The sequence below is a fragment of the Hippocampus bargibanti genome, linkage group LG17, assembly GCF_051943395.1.
Source record: "Hippocampus bargibanti isolate YZ-2025 linkage group LG17, ASM5194339v1, whole genome shotgun sequence".
Lineage (NCBI taxonomy): Eukaryota > Metazoa > Chordata > Actinopteri > Syngnathiformes > Syngnathidae > Hippocampus > Hippocampus bargibanti.
In genome coordinates, this window is record NC_142750.1 from 4900824 (window position 1) to 4919051 (window position 18228).

Below are 18228 nucleotides of genomic sequence, written 5' to 3' on the forward strand. Positions count from 1 at the left end.
TTTTCATCTTCCTTCAATTGCAGCACAGGTGGCGGGCGGCCATGTTAAAATGAAGTTTGCTAATCCGCACAAACTGTGATCTGTGCATCAGTGTGGCGGCTCTCTGGCTCCCTCCTCTCTCCGAGTCCAACCACAGCACCAATAAACCCTGACTATGATTTCTCAATTTCATCTGCCATGAAAGGTTTCACATTAACTGCCATTTGGCTGAAAGTTACTGGGCATGCTTGTATTAGTGTAAACAAGAGGCCTTGTGTGTAATTTCCCCTGTCACAATAATACAGCTAGTATTACAAATAGTAATATTACACGTAATCGGGAGCCAGTTAAAAAGAAAATATAGCAAAGGAATCCCAGTTTAACATTGCACCTTTGTTTGTTTACTTGAAATGCGCCACTGGGTTCTCTAATCTCTACTACTACATTCATTACTAGTAGTATGACACTGATACTATTAATAGTAGTACTCACTATCAAGAAAAAAAATGACATAACAAAAACCCCAGAAGCAGAATCAGGAATCTTTGAACCAGTTTCTTCTAAATAGTTCAAAAGAGCCATTGAATTTCCCTATTATACCACTACGATTCTTACTCTTACGAGTAGTAGTAGTACTAGTAGTATTACTAATACAGTATTACTATTAGTCTTTAGCAAATCAAAATGGCTGACCAAAAAAAAACACCAAATAGTCAGGCAGGAACAGTACAACATGCACCATTATTTCAAACCGTAAAATCGAATTAAGTCTCCAACGAATTGTATTTTTATGGTATTGTACGACACAATCCACGATTCGTTTGTTTCATTAGCATTTCGGAGCAAATTGTGTGTCTTGAAAAACTAGTTTGCTCGTCCTCACGATTAGACCATGCCTACCTCCGAGATGGGTGTCGTCTAATTCCTGAAATACCTAGCGTGAAGTTGAGCTAACGCCACGGTTTAACCGTCATAAGACTATTTGAGGTGAATTGTAACCATGTAGACAAATATAAGAGACCACGTAAATATTTTCAACGATTAAATGACAAAATAATCCGGAAATCCCTACGCGAAATGGAAAAAAACATTGCAGCAAGTATACTAGTCCACCGTATATCCTACACATTGGTCTAAACGTTGCGGTCGGTTATTAAGCTTGATCTATATCTACTTTTTTTTCCAAATAGATGGTGCACAAATTGACATTGTGAACATCCAGGACGCATTTATTTCAAGATAACCGAGCCTCTTGTCACTTTCGTTGACCTCTTGCATTGTATCTCATTTAAGTAACTCACTCGCCATTGTTGCTTCGTTTAGTGTCAGGCATGGCGTTATAGTCATCTTTTGGGCGTGTACAGCCATTTAGTAACGACCATACATTACTTCGTGTATTTTTTGGGGGTTAACGTGACTTCAAATGTTTGACATGTTACGGGGAGGAAAGAGCCAAAGCCACCTCGCGTTAACAAGTTAGCTTATCCTTAGCGTCTTCCACACATATGTGTAAAACGAGATAAGCGCTGCAACTTCAGAACGTCTTGTTCGCAGTAATATTCTCGACGCCGCTCCGTTGAGTCGTTGTTCTTTTATTATTGAGCAAAGTTGGTCTCGCCTGACCCACCCTTTTAACGGCGAGAGGCTCCGAGATGTTGTCGTCTCAGAGGGTTTACTGCATTTGTCGTTTGTTTACGCTGATTCCAGAGTACCGCCAGGCACCTCTCACCACGCTGTACCCTGTTCGTATCACTCCGCGCGACGCAACAAAATACACACATTAAAGTATATATTGCCCGAATGCACAAATGAATGACGTGTTTCTGTACGGCTAAAAGTTCACTTTATGGCGTGTGTTAAAATGGCGTTAATAATGCGTTTCTCTTCGCGAAAATTTAAAAAACGGAATCGCCTCTTCGAGCAGGCTCCTTCACTTTCTTTTAAATGTAGGAGGAGGGTATTTTGCTTACACGATAGATGTTCGATTATGGCGTTGGAGAGTGAAAGAAAGCTTTAAATTGTGACTTAAATATTCTATTATTTGTGTTTTTTAAACAATGTATACACACAGTCGAGCTCTCCTTCTTTTTTAGATTTTGACTTTTTAATTTATACCCGGAATTCACGGCTGGTAGCGTCCAAGCAAAAATCTGGACTACTTTCTTGCTTGCACATGACGTATGTCTGATTGACAATCAAACCGTCCAATAGAAAAATTCAATGATCTTAGCAACAGCAAAACCCTTTTCTCGACCAATCCGCGTCGAATGAGGTCGCCGCGTGCTCTTGACTCAGCCCTGCATACGATTGGCTGTCAGGCTGGTCGTTTTTCCGAGCCTTATGGTCACTGTAGTTCATTGAGTCACTTTGACGGCAATCTGTGGGGACTTTGAACTTCATATCCCATAATCCCTGGGTAGAAGCAAGCGACGCCATACGCGCGGAGGGGGGCGGAGCGTATATATAAATGCGAGCTCCCTCCACTGGAACGGCATACTGGACGCTGTTGTGACGGCGGGACGTTGTCTCCGAGTAGATGCGAGGCTGTGGCAGCGTTGAAACGGTTAACAGTGTCAAACCCTCAGAGGAGTGTCGTTCAGTCATTAGTTTGACTTTTTTTTTTTTTTTTTTTTTTTTTTTACATTTTTTTTTCTTTCAACTTATTTTTTTTGCGGGCGAGGGGTTGCTTACTCCTTGTGGATATTTGTTTTTTTTGTTAAACTCCTATTTAACAAACTTTTTAATTTAAATTATAACCGAAAGGGGTTTTAAAATGCGTTGAAAATCTAGAAGAAAGATAAAGAGGAGCATCACCATGACAGAACCAGCGGAGCAGATCGACCACCTGAAAAGTTCGGCCAGCCCATCAGGTGGGAGCAGCGGCGGTGGCTCCAAGCATCTCCCAGCCAGCTACTCTGCAGCACCACCGCATAACGGCGACAGAGGGCGCCAGAGAAGCGGCAAACATCCCCTGGATGTCAGCACCAACAAGTTAAGGGGGGAGTGTCCCGGAAAGGAGTCCCCCAACGTCGGGGAAGCACCGCCGCCAACTGGGGTCCTCCAGGTTGACTCGGACACCTGCCTCGTCGTGGACGCGCGACTGGGAAGGAAACGACACCGACGACGCGCCGCCAAAAAGAAGCGCAACTGGAAGCCATACTACAAACTTTCGTGGGAGGAGCGAAAGGCGCTGGAGGAGCGAGAGACCGCCCGGGCGTCTCGCCTACGCGAGGAGATGTTCGCCAAGGGGCTCCCGGTGGCTCCGTACAACACAACCCAGTTCCTCATGGACGAGCACGACCGCGAGGAGCCGGATCTCAACACAGAGACTCGGCGACCGGACGACACCGGAAGCGAGGAGGACCTTTTCGAGCACGACGACGAGGAGGACGACGACGGGAGCGGAGGCGGCGGAGGGGGAGGCGGAGGAAGCAGCGATGGCATCGGGAGGCCGGGTAACGCCGGCGGGGAGTTTCTCCAGCGGGACTTTTCTGAGACCTACGAGATGTATCACGTCGAGAGTTTGCAGAACATGACCAAGCAGGAGCTGGTGAGAGAATACCTGGAGCTGGAGAAGTGCATGTCCCGCTTGGAGGAGGAGAACAACCGGCTGAGACGCGCGGCCGTGGAGCCCGGAGGCGGCGGGGGAGGCGGCGTGAGCGTGGAGGAGCCCCTGGAGCGCCTCCGGGAACTGGAGCGAGAGCTTGAAAGACTGAAGGCCCAAAATACCGAGCTCCTGCTCCGGAGCCAGCCAGTCAATGACAGTTAGGGACCGTCAACAACAACACTGTTCACAACTAGGTAATAAGAACACAGTAACTTCTTCCCATTTGGACTTTTTTTGGGGCGGGGGGAGGAGTTACCATTTGGCCAGAAGATTATAAAAAGCAACCATTTTCTTTCGGTTATGATGCTATTAAATAATAACGCTATTATTTTCCCGAAGCAGACCTATTTTTTTGTCAACATGCCGTCTGAGTTGAAAATGTCCATGTAAAATTGCTTTCTTATTTGGTCAATTTTGTTTGGTTAATATTTGGGCGATGGTTACAAACTGTCAGTGTATAAACTACTGTTTTGTTCTATCTGGGCTTCATAAAATTTTGGGATTTGGCATAAGATATAAGAAATACTGTAGTGAAAAAAAAAACTTTTTTGGGACATTACAAAAGCATTTTTTTTTTACTATCTGGTCTTCATTTTTGTTTGTTTGTTAATGTTTGGCTTGAGGGTAAAAGTTATCACAAAAACAACTTTTATCCAGTCTGTAGTTCACGTTTTCCTGTCAAATATTTTTTTGTTGGGGGGGGGGGGGGGTTAAAGTTGTGTTGCATTTTCTCCATTACAACATCAAGAAACGACAAGCGATCAGGCCAGTTACGTCCATTGTTTAACGTTTTACCAGTTTGTGGGTGTGATAACAGATGTTCAATAAAAATCTTACAAAATAACACAATTGTGTGCCAATTGTGTATTCCGTGTTAACAGTTTATTACAACGCATACACACATTGACCTAACGATGAAAAGGTTTCTTCAGCCGTCATCTGTACTTCTTTAAAGGTGTCGGACGTTTCACTTCTTATCCAAGAGGCTTCGTCAGCGAACTAAAATCTTTTGCTGGTGGTTTCGGCCCTCTATATATCCCTATTGTCCTATGATTGGTCCCAGGTTGGGGGGGGGGGCAGAGGACTACTCCCTGCGGCTACACTGATGACTTCTATTGTCCTGACTGATTACTTTTATTGTCCTGCCTGAGTATGGGGTCTACAACTGGCCTGATTGCCCCATTTGCTCTGATATCACATCATCAGCATAACTAAGCCTATGTTGCCTAAGAAGTCTGTTGTACTATTCTATTACTAACTATTCACTGCCAGACATGTGCAAAAATATGTTCAAAAAATAAGTAGTAACGTAACGCTCAAAATGAAATTCCTCAACTCACTTCACCACCAAGATGACACATTCTTAAGACAGGAGTGTGCCCAATTTTGTGTTTAAATTTTCTAACTGGATGATTCATCACTTTTGGTCCATAGGAGGGCGCCACTTAGCATTTCAAACGATAAAACCAATTGATGATTTGAAACATACTTATGTTTATTTACATCATATATAATAATAAGCTAAGCAGAGTTATACTCATAAGCCATTCCAAAAAAAAATGTACACAGAAAAGGGACAATATGTTACATATTCTGTACAAAAACATAAGCAACACGTTTTAGTTTACACCACATAAGAGAGTGCATAGTGTGCTTTTTCTTTGCCTTTTTTTTCTTCTTATACAAATTTATTGAACATATCTTTGGAGACGAGGAAGGGGATAAGATGCCAGCATGGCACTGCGGAACATTCCAGAAAGGAGGCACTTATTTGAACGTAAAGAAAAGTTGTGAGGTTTGAAGTCACGTGACCAGGAAGTTAAAATTAGGGTAAAACATAAAATGGGTGATGATCCTGACACAAGAAAAAGGCCTTCGTAAACTTTGATGTCACAATACAAAAAAAGTATATATATATATATATATATATATATATATATATATATATATATATATATATATATATATATATATATATATATATACTGCTTATGCAAACAATATATTAAGGGAACATTTCAAGTAGCGTCTGGAGAAATGTTTGTAAACCATAACAAAATTATTATGATTAAGGTTAAAAAGAAACCTTTTATATGTACAACTTAATACGACTTTGTACAAATGTTACAAGACAAAAAAAAAAAAATGGAGGAAAAGCAACCGACCATGATCACATGACAAGTTTTGAATTATTCCTCTACGCCCCCCCCCCCCCCCCCCCCCCAAAAAAAAAAAGCACCATCATTTCCAGGGTAAAATTCATGCGGGATAAAACAATGGGAATCCTGAGCAAAAGTTTTGGGCCACCATCAAAGCTGACTGGATGAGAATAGCGATATTTAAAGGACAGCCGACGCCTCCAGACAAGTTGTGTCCATAATTTGTAAAATCACTTCAAATGACTTCCACTGAGCGCATTTCACAAATATTCCACAGCATATAGCCATATTTTACGTTGTAAGACCCGCACTGAAGATTCAGGAAGTCTTGTTTTCGAGTTGGTGACGATTCCTGACGTGACGTCACCGAAGGAACGCCCCTGACCGAGAAAGCGACACACAATGCATTTTGGGTACTTTGTTTGCTCTGAAAACTTCGTGTTGATGGCGAAATTAGAAGGAAAAAAACATAAATAACACGATGGTGAATCGTTGTGTGTTGCACCAAGACTACTATTTGATACTAGTTGACACAAATTCCCAGCAGCTTGGGCGCCATCTTGTGCATTTTCTGGGTGCTACATTGCTGTGATTGACAGCTAAAATTGATATGGGAGGACTCCTTTTAATCGATTGCAAACATGTATGCTTTCCTCTTCAGAACTATTTGAATCATATTCATAACTGGATGAGTAACAAGAAAGCATATTGTCAGAATCTGAAGCCATTGTTTTGATTCACCAGCAATGCAAGACGTCTTGACGTGACGTCACGAACTGGGGGCGGGACTTTCTGAAAATGCCCAATTGGCAGCTCAATTTGTTGCAGTTTTAGCACATTTTAAGTCATTTTTATTGGTGTTTTGGATTTGACTAAAAATGTCAGCCTGCGTGTTTCGGGTATTTTAGATGCTATAAAACGTTTTTCTGATGTCAGTTAGGAAACAAAAAAATGGTGTCAGTTATCCTTTAAACAAGTTTAGTGGTTACCCAAAACTTTTTGCGCAGTGAAGGGGGAGTGGAGGGATGGTGATAATGAGGTCAGAGTGTGTCTCCACCCTATAAAATACACAATTACCAAGAAGTAACAAAACGAGAAAGCTTTGGCAATGGATTTAGATTAAAAAAAGAAAAGAAAACAAGCCAGTGCGCTGACCCGCAGCCGGGCGTGGGGGCAGCCTGAACCACGTCAAGATCAGTTGCGTTCGTGACAACGCGTCCGTGGCACAATGGGCGGCGACAATGGAGTTTTTTCGCTTGGATTGCCCTTCATTGTCATGTGATGGACGAGCAAGTTGCGCAATATCCGCGGATGTCAATCATGCTAATAAAGGGGTATTGGTGAAACTTGGACGTGGACACCCGAAAGACCCTTATTGGTCGCTATCATCGCCCTCCGGTGGTGATTTGTTTATTTACGATGAGAAGAAAGGCGCAGAGCGCCGAGGCGTATGTGAAATTGTGAGTCGCGGCTTGGAATTGAAGCGGATTTATTTGCGGATTTAAGATCTCTTTCGGTCAATGAACGCTATACAGCTTCGTGTTTTTTTTAAACATTTAGCTTGTAGCAGACGCGCACGTTTCACCGTGATGTCTCTGATCCATTGGTGAAAAGGATGCTTTGATACTCTCCTCTTTTATCTTGAACTGCTTCATACAACAAAGACGGTGCAGAAAGTGCCGAAGGTTGAACGACTGTGTCTTTGTGTCGTCATATTATTACGATTAATTTTTCATTTGTTTTGACTTCAAGATGGCGCCGCGAGAGTGGCTGCCTTTACAGCAGCTCCTGTATTTTGTTTTTTTTTCTACTTCTTCCTTTCCTTTTGTGACTTGGCTGCTGACAAATGTGAAATTTCTCCACTGCGAGACTAATAAAGGCCAATCCAATTTCCTTTCCCCATCACATCTTTTCTCACACGCTGGGAGATTGGTCGCTGTCAATCAAAGGTACTGGTGAAACCTGGACGTGGGCGCCAGATGGCCAGAAGACCCTCGTCGGACGGCGTCGTCTCCTTCGGGGCTGACGGGCGATAGCGGAAACTCTGTGACGGGCAGCGGCGGTCGTTTTTCGCCGGAGGCCTCGGTGGGCGACGCCACCACGGTGTGTCGGCGCCAGGCTCGCCTCTTGCGACGACTCTCGGGCGAGAGCGGCGCGCGCATCCCAACGCTTCGCAGGTCGTCCGCCGAACCCAGAAGCCGAGCGCGGAGGGATTTGCCGGAAGGGGCGAAGGACGCCGCCTCGCTAGGAGGCGACGGCGCTGGTAACCTCGGTCGGGAGACGCGGAGGTTCTCCTGGCTGCTTCCTGATGACGTGTGGCTCCTTGTCGTGGGCGCGCCGGCGTCTACGTCGACGGCGGCGGGGATTTCCAGAAGATCCAGCGAGCGAGCTTTCATCTTCTTGCGCGCGAGGGTGTCGCACTGGATGAGTTTATGCGAGTTGAACGTGGGTCCCCTGTGCGAGGAAGACGTTGACGACGGCGTGGCGGAGCGCGGCCCGCCGACGTCGCCCGCCGTCGCGCACGCCGAGGGTTTGGGAGGCAGAGGCGGCGGCGTGGGCTTAACGGGACGCTCGCGGGAGGCGAAACCGCTCTCGTTGTCCGTCTCGCTCACCAGCTCGCTGCGCTCGTCGTCGGCGTCATCCGCCCCGAGGCTGCGGCCCAAAGTGGATAGCGTCGAGTAGCCCGATACGATGGAGCGGGCGTCCGCCCTTCCTCCCGCCTCTTCTTCCTCCTTGCCGCATTTCGGCGCCGCCGCTTGTTCCTCTTCTTTCACTTCCTCTTCCTCCTCGTCTCCCTCCGCATGAGGAGCGCCGCCGCTTCCCGCCTCTTCCTCTTCCTCCTCCACCTCTTCGCCCCCCTCCTCCACCTTGACGGGTTCGTGCTCCGAGTCGTCGTCGGTGCTGCTGCCCACGCGCCGAGCGTTGTGACGCTTGCGCCGCTTACGGCCCGTCACCGCCGACATGATGGACAGAGTGAGAAAGTCCTTGGCTGTGAGGTCTTTTTTGGACCCCCAAGAGCCCTATGGAACAAAAAATGGGAAAAAACATTGGATTATTGCACCACTCCAGATTTTGTGCATTATTTCTGGTTGTTTCTGTTGCGAAACTTCATCATCATACTCCAGGTGTGTCCTTCTTTTTGTGACTCTGTTGATTATTTCCAGACAATCTGTTTATTTTGAGGGTGAGCTGCAATGTCTCCACCCCAGTGACAGGGTTTTTGTCATTGTCACTCAAATTGCAGGACCCGCAGCATATTGAGTTTTAGGACTACATAAACATTCAATATGGCATTAAAAGACTTTTCTTTCATCCGAAAAAAAAGAGTTAATTCCTAAATTATATGGATCTGGAGTTATATGAGCTTGAAATGAGGGTGGCTGTTCAAAATACAATACAATACATACATATTGGTTTATATAGCGCTTTAACAACAGCTGAAGCTGAAACAAAGCACCGGCATGGAAAAAGGAAAATGCTAGCCCTTTGTGGAAAAGAAAAAAAAACATTGTCAGAGGCCATGGCCAGCGCTTTATCAGCACCAAAAAAAAAAAAAAAAAAAAAAAAATCTGAACAAATTGGAAAACGGCGCTCTACGTCATAAAATACAATGCAATACATACAAATTGGTTTATATAGCGCTTTAACAACAGCTGAAGCTAGAACAAAGCGCTAACATGGAAAAAAGGGCAATGCTGCCCCTTTGTGGAAAGGAAAAAACATTGCCAGTGGCCATGGCCAGCACTTTATCAGCACCCCAAAAAAATCAAAAAACAAAATATGAACAAATTGGAAAATTGCGCTCTACGTCATATTTTCAAGTCCCAATTAAATTCCTGAATGGCAGTGAATTAGTTAATTGTTGAAAAAAATGCATTGTGTGTGTCACTACTTTTTTTCTTTTAACTCTGATTTATCGTCCAAAAGTTTAACTGTGAAAACTAATAATGGGAAAACAAAGCTTCATGAAGCACTTGGAGGAGTCAAAATATATCTTGGTTTAAATAGGGAGGTGAGTGGAAAGGAAATGTCTTCAAATCCACCGAGTCTTTAAACCAAGAGTGCCATCTAGACGAATCAAAAAGTATCACAAGTGCTTCACGAAGCTTCACTTTCCTGTATAGAAACTCCCCAACTTCCGAACGAGATACATTCCGAATGGTTGTTCGTAAGGTGAATTTGTTTGTAAGTTGCTTCAGTGCTATATTTTGTATGGAATGTATTTTTAAGACTTTTATAAGTATGTTTAAGGTTTATATAAATGTGTTATCAGGCTTGTATAAGTAACCTATATTGGTTTGTACTGAAAACTAAACATTTCATTAAAATATATGCTCTATAACGAAATGTACATGTACAATTGGAGAGAATACTACATTATGTTACTTCAAAAATGTTCGTAACTCTAATGTTCTTAAGTAGGGGAGTGCTTGTATTTGATAGCCGTCCATGTTAAGCGCTTTGTTACAGCTTCAGCTTTTGTTAAAGTGCTATATAAACCAATATGTATTGTATTGTATCACTAGTGAAAAGTGGCGGCTAGCTAGCTAGCATGAGAAACTGACATTTATTATTTACCTTTGATTTCGCAGAGTCACTGTTGGTGGAGTCTGAACGGAAATAAAAATGACAATTAGTGACACGGACATAAAAAAAGGTTTCACAAGGAAGGCACAGAGACACCTGGTGTTCGCAAACTGTATCTAGAAGATGATATCAAAATGGAGGATGGGGTTGACCAAAGGCAAATGTCTTCCAGTAACACCCTCCCACCATTAGAGGGCAGCAAATCACTTTGGTATTAACAATTAAAAAAAAGGCATCGCACTAAATCGGATTTTCTCTGTGCCCTCTTGACTTGACACACACACACACACACACACACACACACACACACACACACACACACACACACACACACACACACACACACACACACGCGCGCGTGCACACACACACACACACACACACACACACACACACACACACACACACACACACACACACACACACACGCACGCACGCACGCACGCACGAGGAGGAGGAGGATACACAAATTTCTCCGATTGAACGAGGATATTAATACAAAGGAAAGCACAACAAAGATCGTCAGAAGTTTCAGTCGCTGACAGAGCAATGTAGTCATTACAAAATTTAGTCTTATAATAATAATAATAATAATAATAATAATAATAATAATAATAATAATAATAATAATAATAATAACACATTGTATTTATAGGCGCCTTTCAAAACTCTCAAGGTCACTTCACAGTCACAGGATCAGTTTTTCTGCGGGTGAGCAGCGGCAGCCACACGCGCCAGCGTCCACTCAACCCAGTAGTAACTCAAATAGATCGAAAGCTAGCTAGCTAGCTAACATGTAGCTAATAGATAGCCAGCTAGATAGTTATCTAAGTAGCTAGATAGTCATATAGCTAATAAATAGAATACATTTCATTTATAAGGGTCTTTCAAAACTCTCAAGGACACTTTACAGTCACAGGATATTTTTTCTGCGAGCGAGCAGCGGCAGCCACGCGCGACAGCATTCACTCAAACTGGAACTAAAAAAATAATCCAATGATGTATAGTGATACCTCGGTTTTTGACCATAATCCACTCCAGAAACATGTTCGAAAACCGATTTGTTCAAAAACCGAAACATCACTTTCCATTATAATCAATGTAAAAAAAAATCAAATATATTATTGTTATTATTATTATTATTTTATCATGGCAGAAATGTTGCGCACACACACACACACACACACACACAGTTTTTGAGTGATGAAGGCAGTATGCTCTGACAAAGCTCTGGTTGCAACTAGGGGGACAAAATCGCATTGTCACCATGACACGCACACAAACGAGACACACATACACTCATGCACCAAAACACATTATGTCACACACACACACACACATATACACAAACACACACACACACACACACACACACACACACACACACACACACACACACACACACACACACACACACACACACACACACACACACACACACACACACACACACACACACACACGTGTTGGCGTCCTACCGCAGAGGTTGCTCCACAGGCTCAGCTAAGAGAGGTAAGCAAAGTGAAAGTCACAAGATGAGCGACATGCAGAGAGAAATACAAAGTAAGAGAAGACAGCAGGAAATAAAAGTGCACTGAAAGCTAAATGCTAACCGAGCTAATCGTGTTCTCATGCAACACGCTGGTGCGACAATGGAAAGGAGGGAGGGAATTCTGATTTGAAAAAGATTAAGTATTGTGCAGGAAAAATATTCAACTATTACAGTAAAGTCTCGTTATATCGATAGTACTGCTTATTACGATACTATTTCTATGAACGTGAGGAGAAAATTTACATGCCGCAGGATCGGATATATCGATAGTCTGGTTATATCGATATTTTTTCCGACTCCCGAGAATATCGATATAACGAGACTTTACTGTATTTTGAAGAACAACATCGTAGCGTTAGCATGCAGTGCAAGCTAGACCAGCAATCGTGTGCTAGCGGTTAGCGGCGTTGCTCACCTGAGGCTTCACCGAGCAAAGCCGTCCGCCCGATGTTGGAAAGTAAGTGGTCGATGTTGGGGACGGGCTGCACGTCTTCAGTGTCCACTGGCGTCTGTATTAAAAAAACAAATCTTTCAATGTATAGCTTTTGGTGTTATTATTATTATTATTATTATTATTATTATTATTATTATTATTATTATTATCATTTTTATTATTATGTTGAGATTTGCTAGTTTCAAACCTTTTCATCCTTGTCTGGCTCCTCGCTGAAGAACCAGAGGTACTGCGGGAACGACATAAAACATTTATTTTGACATGATTACATTGTGTGAGTGTGTGTGTTTGTGTGTACTCTCACATGCTGTATGAGCGTTTCCACTATCTTGTAGCGATCTGGCATGTGTGTGACCATGTCCTTCATGTTGTCCTCAGATGTGCGCACCAGCGTTGGCCCAAACACCAGAGCCAGGTTACGGGGCTCCATCTGACACACACATGAATAAAATGTAGTTGGAAATTCGACAGAGGGGTAAACCAGTGTACTTTCCGGTGTACAAGGCGCGATGGAGTACTAGGCGGACCCCCAATGAATGGTGTACTTTCAAACTTTTACATATATAAGGTGCGCCGGACTATAAGGCGCACCTTCAATGAATGAAAATAGTTTTTTTAAATATAATATAGAAATATAGAAAAGTTTTCCAAAAATAAGGCATTATAAGTGCTGGGGTGATGCATGACTTCTTCCACAGGGAGGAAATGGAGTCGGTGGCTGATGACAGTAGTTACGAGACCTGTTGGAGGTCAATATTACTTCACATATAAGCCGCATCCGCGTATAAGGCACAGGGTCATCTTGTGAAAAGAATAATCAAGGCCTGGGTGCGCCGTAGACACAGGAAAATACGGTAATTTGTATTCTTTGCCAGAAAAAGGAAATATCTACCTGCTACCAATATAATATCAGGATCAACGGCAAAAAAATATATTTGGCGACAGACACTATCCATAAATGCTGTGATACCTCAGTTTACGAACGCTTTAGCTAATGAACTTTTCGCCTTACGAACATTAAATTTGCGAAAATATAATCTTGGCATGCAACTAGTTTTCGGGAAACACACGGAGCGCCACAATGGCTGGCGGACTAGTTTTCGGCGGAAGAACACCAAACCACACGGCCGAACAGCACCACCGTCGTGGCTGCCGGACTACTTTTCCACACCACCTTTCTCAGAGTGCATACATTGTCTGTTATCGAATGGATACTTTTGCTTTTTTTGGGGCCGAAAAAGACCCCACTACAGGCTAGTGTTCAGCCAAGGAGGACACAAAAGAAAATTACGGTCGAGGAGAAGAAGGCGCTCATATATATATATGAACAAACAGATGGATGGATGGATGGATGGATGAACAGATGGATCGAAGTATGAAAAACAGATGAATGAATGAACAAAATGGGTGGATGGATGAACAAACTGATGGATGGATGAATCGATGAATGAATGAATATGAATGAATGAATTGATAGATGGATGGATGAACAAATGGATGGTTGGATGGATGAACAAACGGATGGTCGGATGAATGTATAAATGAATGAATGAACAAACAGATGGATTGATGAATAAATAGATGGATGGAGTGATGGTATGGATAGAGTTAAAATCCACTTTAGAATAAAGCAGCGACAGCATAACAAAATGTGGAATATATATATATATATATATATATATCTTTCTTTTGGTCATATCACCCACCTTGTTTTTATCAGAATGGTCAGCCACCGTCTTCAAGTGACACACCAAGAACTTGAGCGTGTGGTAGTAGTAATCTGGAAGGTCTCGAATCTACACACAGGCAAAATAATAAAGACTCAGGATCAAATAATCCATCTGAAAGCAGCGTGACACGAACACAATTGAGCGTACCAGCTTCTTCATGGTCTTCAGTCTCTCCGATGCCTCTTCCATTCTGTTGGCCTCGATGAAATCATTGTACTTGTCTGCACAGGCGTCGCACAGGGAAAGTGTGACTTTTAGTGTGTGTGTGTGTGTTTTTGTGATAGGTAGGACTTACCGTTAGTAAAAAGAGGCTCCGGAAGTTTCCTGAAGAACGATTTAAGTAAACTGCTGACGACGTTGAGGTCCTGCCACTTCTGTCCATAACAAACAGAAAGAGGTGCGAATTACAACGTTTTACCAAAATACAGTTAGATATGGCTACGTCAATTTTAAGCTAGTAGCATAAAATACTCAATTTGACAACGTCTTGCACCCTGACCTCCTCCGCCGGGTTGATGTCGACGCCCTTGTTGAGTTGCTCCTGTAGCAGCGAGACCATAGCGTTGTTCCCGGGCACACGGTAGATACCCGTATACTCCAATCCCATATCCTCCACCAGGCCGCAGCAGATCTCCACGATCAGCGGGATGAACTGGATCAAAATCGGATCGCCGTAATGAGTGTCAAGTGAGTCGTTTTTGGAAGGGAAGGAGGGGCGGACCTTGTTGTTGACACCCGGTAGGCAATCCTCCAGCCTGACACCAAAAGCTTTCGGTCCGGCTTTCTTGCTTTTCTTCATGATGTTGATGCCCCACGGAGACTTGGGCGGGCTGCTCTCTTCTGAGGATAAATAAAACGGCAAGAGAATGCAATTCGAATTAATTAATTCACTGCCTTTCCCGAATTTATTCGGGAATTGAAAAGCATGACGTAGAGCGCCATTCCCGAATTAATTTGGGTTTTGGTTTTTTTTTTGCTGCGCAGGGTGCTGATAAAGAGCTGGTCAGACCTCTGGTAATGTTTCACAAGGCGGCAGCATTTGCCTTTTGTCCATGTTAGCGCTTTGTTAAAGCCGTTGTTAAAGCGTATGTATTGTATTTTGTACAGCCGCCCCCATTTCAACCTTGGATAACTCAAGACTCATATAACTTAGGAATTAACTTTTTTTTTTCCTGATGAAAGAAGAGAGTCTAAAGTTTCTTACACTGCATTGAATGTTTATGTAGTCCCAAAATTCAATAATCTGTGGGTCCTGGAATTCAAGTGACAATGACAAAAACCCTGGCACTGCAGTGGACACATTTTTTGCACATTGTCAGTGAATGAGTTAAGGACCAACCTATAGAAGGGTATGTGTGTGTATGTGTCATTCATTCATTCATTCATATATTTATTTATTATTTATTCATATATATATATATATATATATATATATATATATATATATATATATATATATATATATATATATATATATATATATATATATTATTCATTAGTTTATTATTATTTTGGGGGGTGAAAGACACAATTTTGAGTACATATTGTCTGGCAGTGAATGAGTTAAGGACCAACCTATAGAAGGGTATGTGTGTGTGTATGTGTCATTCATTCATTCATTCATTCATTCATTCATTCATTCATTCATTCATTCATTCATTCATTCATTCATATATTAATTGATTAATTAATCCACTGATTCATTTATTTATTTATTTATTTATTTATTTATTTATTTATTCATTCATTCATTAGTTTATTATTATTTTGGGGGGTGAAAGACACAATTTTGAGTACATATTGTCTGGCAGTGAATGAGTTAAAATCAACACGTTTCTAAAAGATCCCATAAAAAAATGCTTGGGATATGTATGGATGATACGGACCTTTACCATCTGGTTTGGGGGAGCGCGGCGCACCCAAAGCGTTTTCGGTCTTGGCGAGGAGGAAGGGAGGCATTCATGCGGGACATCCTGGGCGAAGAGTCGGGTTTGCTGCCCGTTGGGCTGCAGAGGGCCAAAGTCAAAAAGATGGAGTTGAAATGCAACCGTTGGGCGACGAGCCGCGCCTCACCTCTGCTTCCTGTAGTCATTCAGTTTCTTATTGATCAGCGCCTGCCTGGAAAATCCCAGCTCCTGTCACAGATTTGAGAAAGTTTCATATTGCAGCAAAATGAATCATCTTTTCCGGAAATGGAAAGGATTGTGCTCACCTCGCTGTCCGTCTTGCTGTTCTCCCTGATGACCTGGATCCAGTCCAACATGTGGTCTCGGTCCTCGGCCTGCAGCAGGTACTCGCAAAAATCCTGCGTGGTGAGCCTGAGGGCGTGTTTGCGTTTGGTCTCGCTGTAAGCGATGTCCACCAGGCAGCCGCGGATGCTGATGGGTTGCTCGTCTTCGGCGCCGCGTAGCACCGCCTCGCGCTTGTCCTTGTACAGGAAGAGCGACTGCGAGCGCAGCACCGAGAAGACGCGCTTCCACGGGCGCATGCCGCTGCCCACCTTCTGCCGCAGACACAGAGAGAAAGTGCCATCGGTTGGATGTCATTTGCAGCGGTTTTCTACATTTTGTTATGCTGCCGCTGCATTATTCTAAAATGGATTTTAACTATCCATACCATCACTCCATCCATCCATTTGGTCGTTCATCCATCCATCTGTTTGTTAATTCATTCATTTATCCATTCATCCGACCATCCGTTTGTTCATCCATCCAACCATCCATTTGTTCATCCATCCATCTATCAATTCATTCATTCATTCATTCATCGATTCATCCATCCATCAGTTTGTTCATCCATCCACCCGTTTGTTCATTCATTCATTCATCCATCCATCTGTTTTTCATCCTTCGATCCATCTGTTCATCCATCCATCTGTCTGTTTGTTCATCCATCCGTTTATTCATTCATTCATTAACCCATCCATCCATTTGTTCATCCATCCGTTCGTTCATCATTCTATCCGTTTGTTCATTCATTCATCCGTTCATTCATCAATCTATCCGTTCGTTCATCAATCTATCTGTTTGTTCATTCATTCATCCATCCATCTGTTTTTCATCCTTCGATCCATCTGTTCATCCATCCATCTGTCTGTTTGTTCATCCATCCGTTCATTCATCAATCTATCCGTTCGTTCATCAATCTATCCGTTTGTTCATTCATTCATCCATCCATCTGTTTTTCATCCTTCGATCCATCTGTTCATCCATCCATCTGTCTGTTTGTTCATCCATCCATCTGTTTGTTCATCCATCCGTTTATTCATTCATTCATTAACCCATCCATCCATCCATTTGTTCATCCATCCGTTCGTTCATCATTCTATCCGTTTGTTCATTCATTCATCCATCCATTTGTTCATCCGTCCATCCATCTGTTTGTGCATTCATTCATCCATTTGTTCATACATCCATCTGTATGTTCATCCATCCATCCGTTTGTTTATTCATTTGTTGATTAATATATCTATTTGTTCATCCATCTGCTCATTCATTCATTGATTCATCCATCCATCAGTTTGTTCATCTATCCATCAGTTCATTCATTCATCCATCTGTCTGTTTGTTCATTTGTTGATTAATCGATCTATTTGTTCATCCATCTGCTCATTCATTGATTCATCTATCCATCAGTTCGTTCATCTATCCATCAGTTCATTCATTCGTTCATTCATTCAGTCATTCATTCATTCATGCATTCATTCGTTAATCCATCATCCACATATACGTTTGTTCATCTATCCATCTGTTTGTTCATTCATTCATCATCATCCATTTATTTATTTGCTGGTGACATCATTATGTGGCGTTGTGTGCAGAATTCTAATGGGGAAAAAAACCCTCAATTTTTAACATTAAAAAAATCCCGCTATCTGGTCTCCGTGACTCCGCCCACCTTGCCCTTTTCTGTGAGGATCTGCTTGAAGTGCAACCAGCCTTCCCGCCGCACGTCGCTGTAGCTGATGTTGCCCAACTCGGACGTGGAGTGACGTTTGGAGCGCACCTCCTCTGCCGCGCCCAAGTTGTCCAGAGACTAAAAAAAGACGTAAGAAACCGTTGCCATTTGTTAGATTGAACACCAGACCACAAAAAAAAACTATTAAGTTGAATGTAACGGAGGGACATGACTTGTAATGTTTTTTCCGGCTTTGGTGTAAT

At 42.8% G+C, this 18228-nt stretch overlaps 2 protein-coding genes across 2 annotated transcripts in view; one reads left to right on the forward strand and one right to left on the reverse strand.

Annotated features, from left to right (window-relative positions):
• The first annotated feature begins 2473 nt into the window (after window positions 1-2473).
• hexim1 (HEXIM P-TEFb complex subunit 1) lies at window positions 2474-4437 on the forward strand. The gene has a single exon (XM_089018635.1). The coding sequence runs from the start codon at window positions 2795-2797 to the stop codon at window positions 3746-3748; it is 954 nt and encodes a 317-aa protein (XP_088874761.1). The 5' UTR covers window positions 2474-2794; the 3' UTR covers window positions 3749-4437.
• A 1353-nt stretch (window positions 4438-5790) lies between these two features.
• Window positions 5791-18228, reverse strand: part of arhgap23a (Rho GTPase activating protein 23a) — a 38080-nt gene continuing 25642 nt past the window's right edge. Inside the window, 15 exon segments of the mRNA XM_089018353.1 lie at window positions 5791-8765; window positions 10324-10355; window positions 12300-12393; window positions 12526-12567; window positions 12643-12768; window positions 14045-14134; window positions 14216-14289; window positions 14364-14442; window positions 14568-14720; window positions 14790-14908; window positions 15955-16024; window positions 16026-16074; window positions 16142-16203; window positions 16281-16571; window positions 17966-18103. Coding sequence (XP_088874479.1) covers window positions 7689-8765; window positions 10324-10355; window positions 12300-12393; window positions 12526-12567; window positions 12643-12768; window positions 14045-14134; window positions 14216-14289; window positions 14364-14442; window positions 14568-14720; window positions 14790-14908; window positions 15955-16024; window positions 16026-16074; window positions 16142-16203; window positions 16281-16571; window positions 17966-18103 — 2496 coding nt within the window. The 3' untranslated portion in view covers window positions 5791-7688.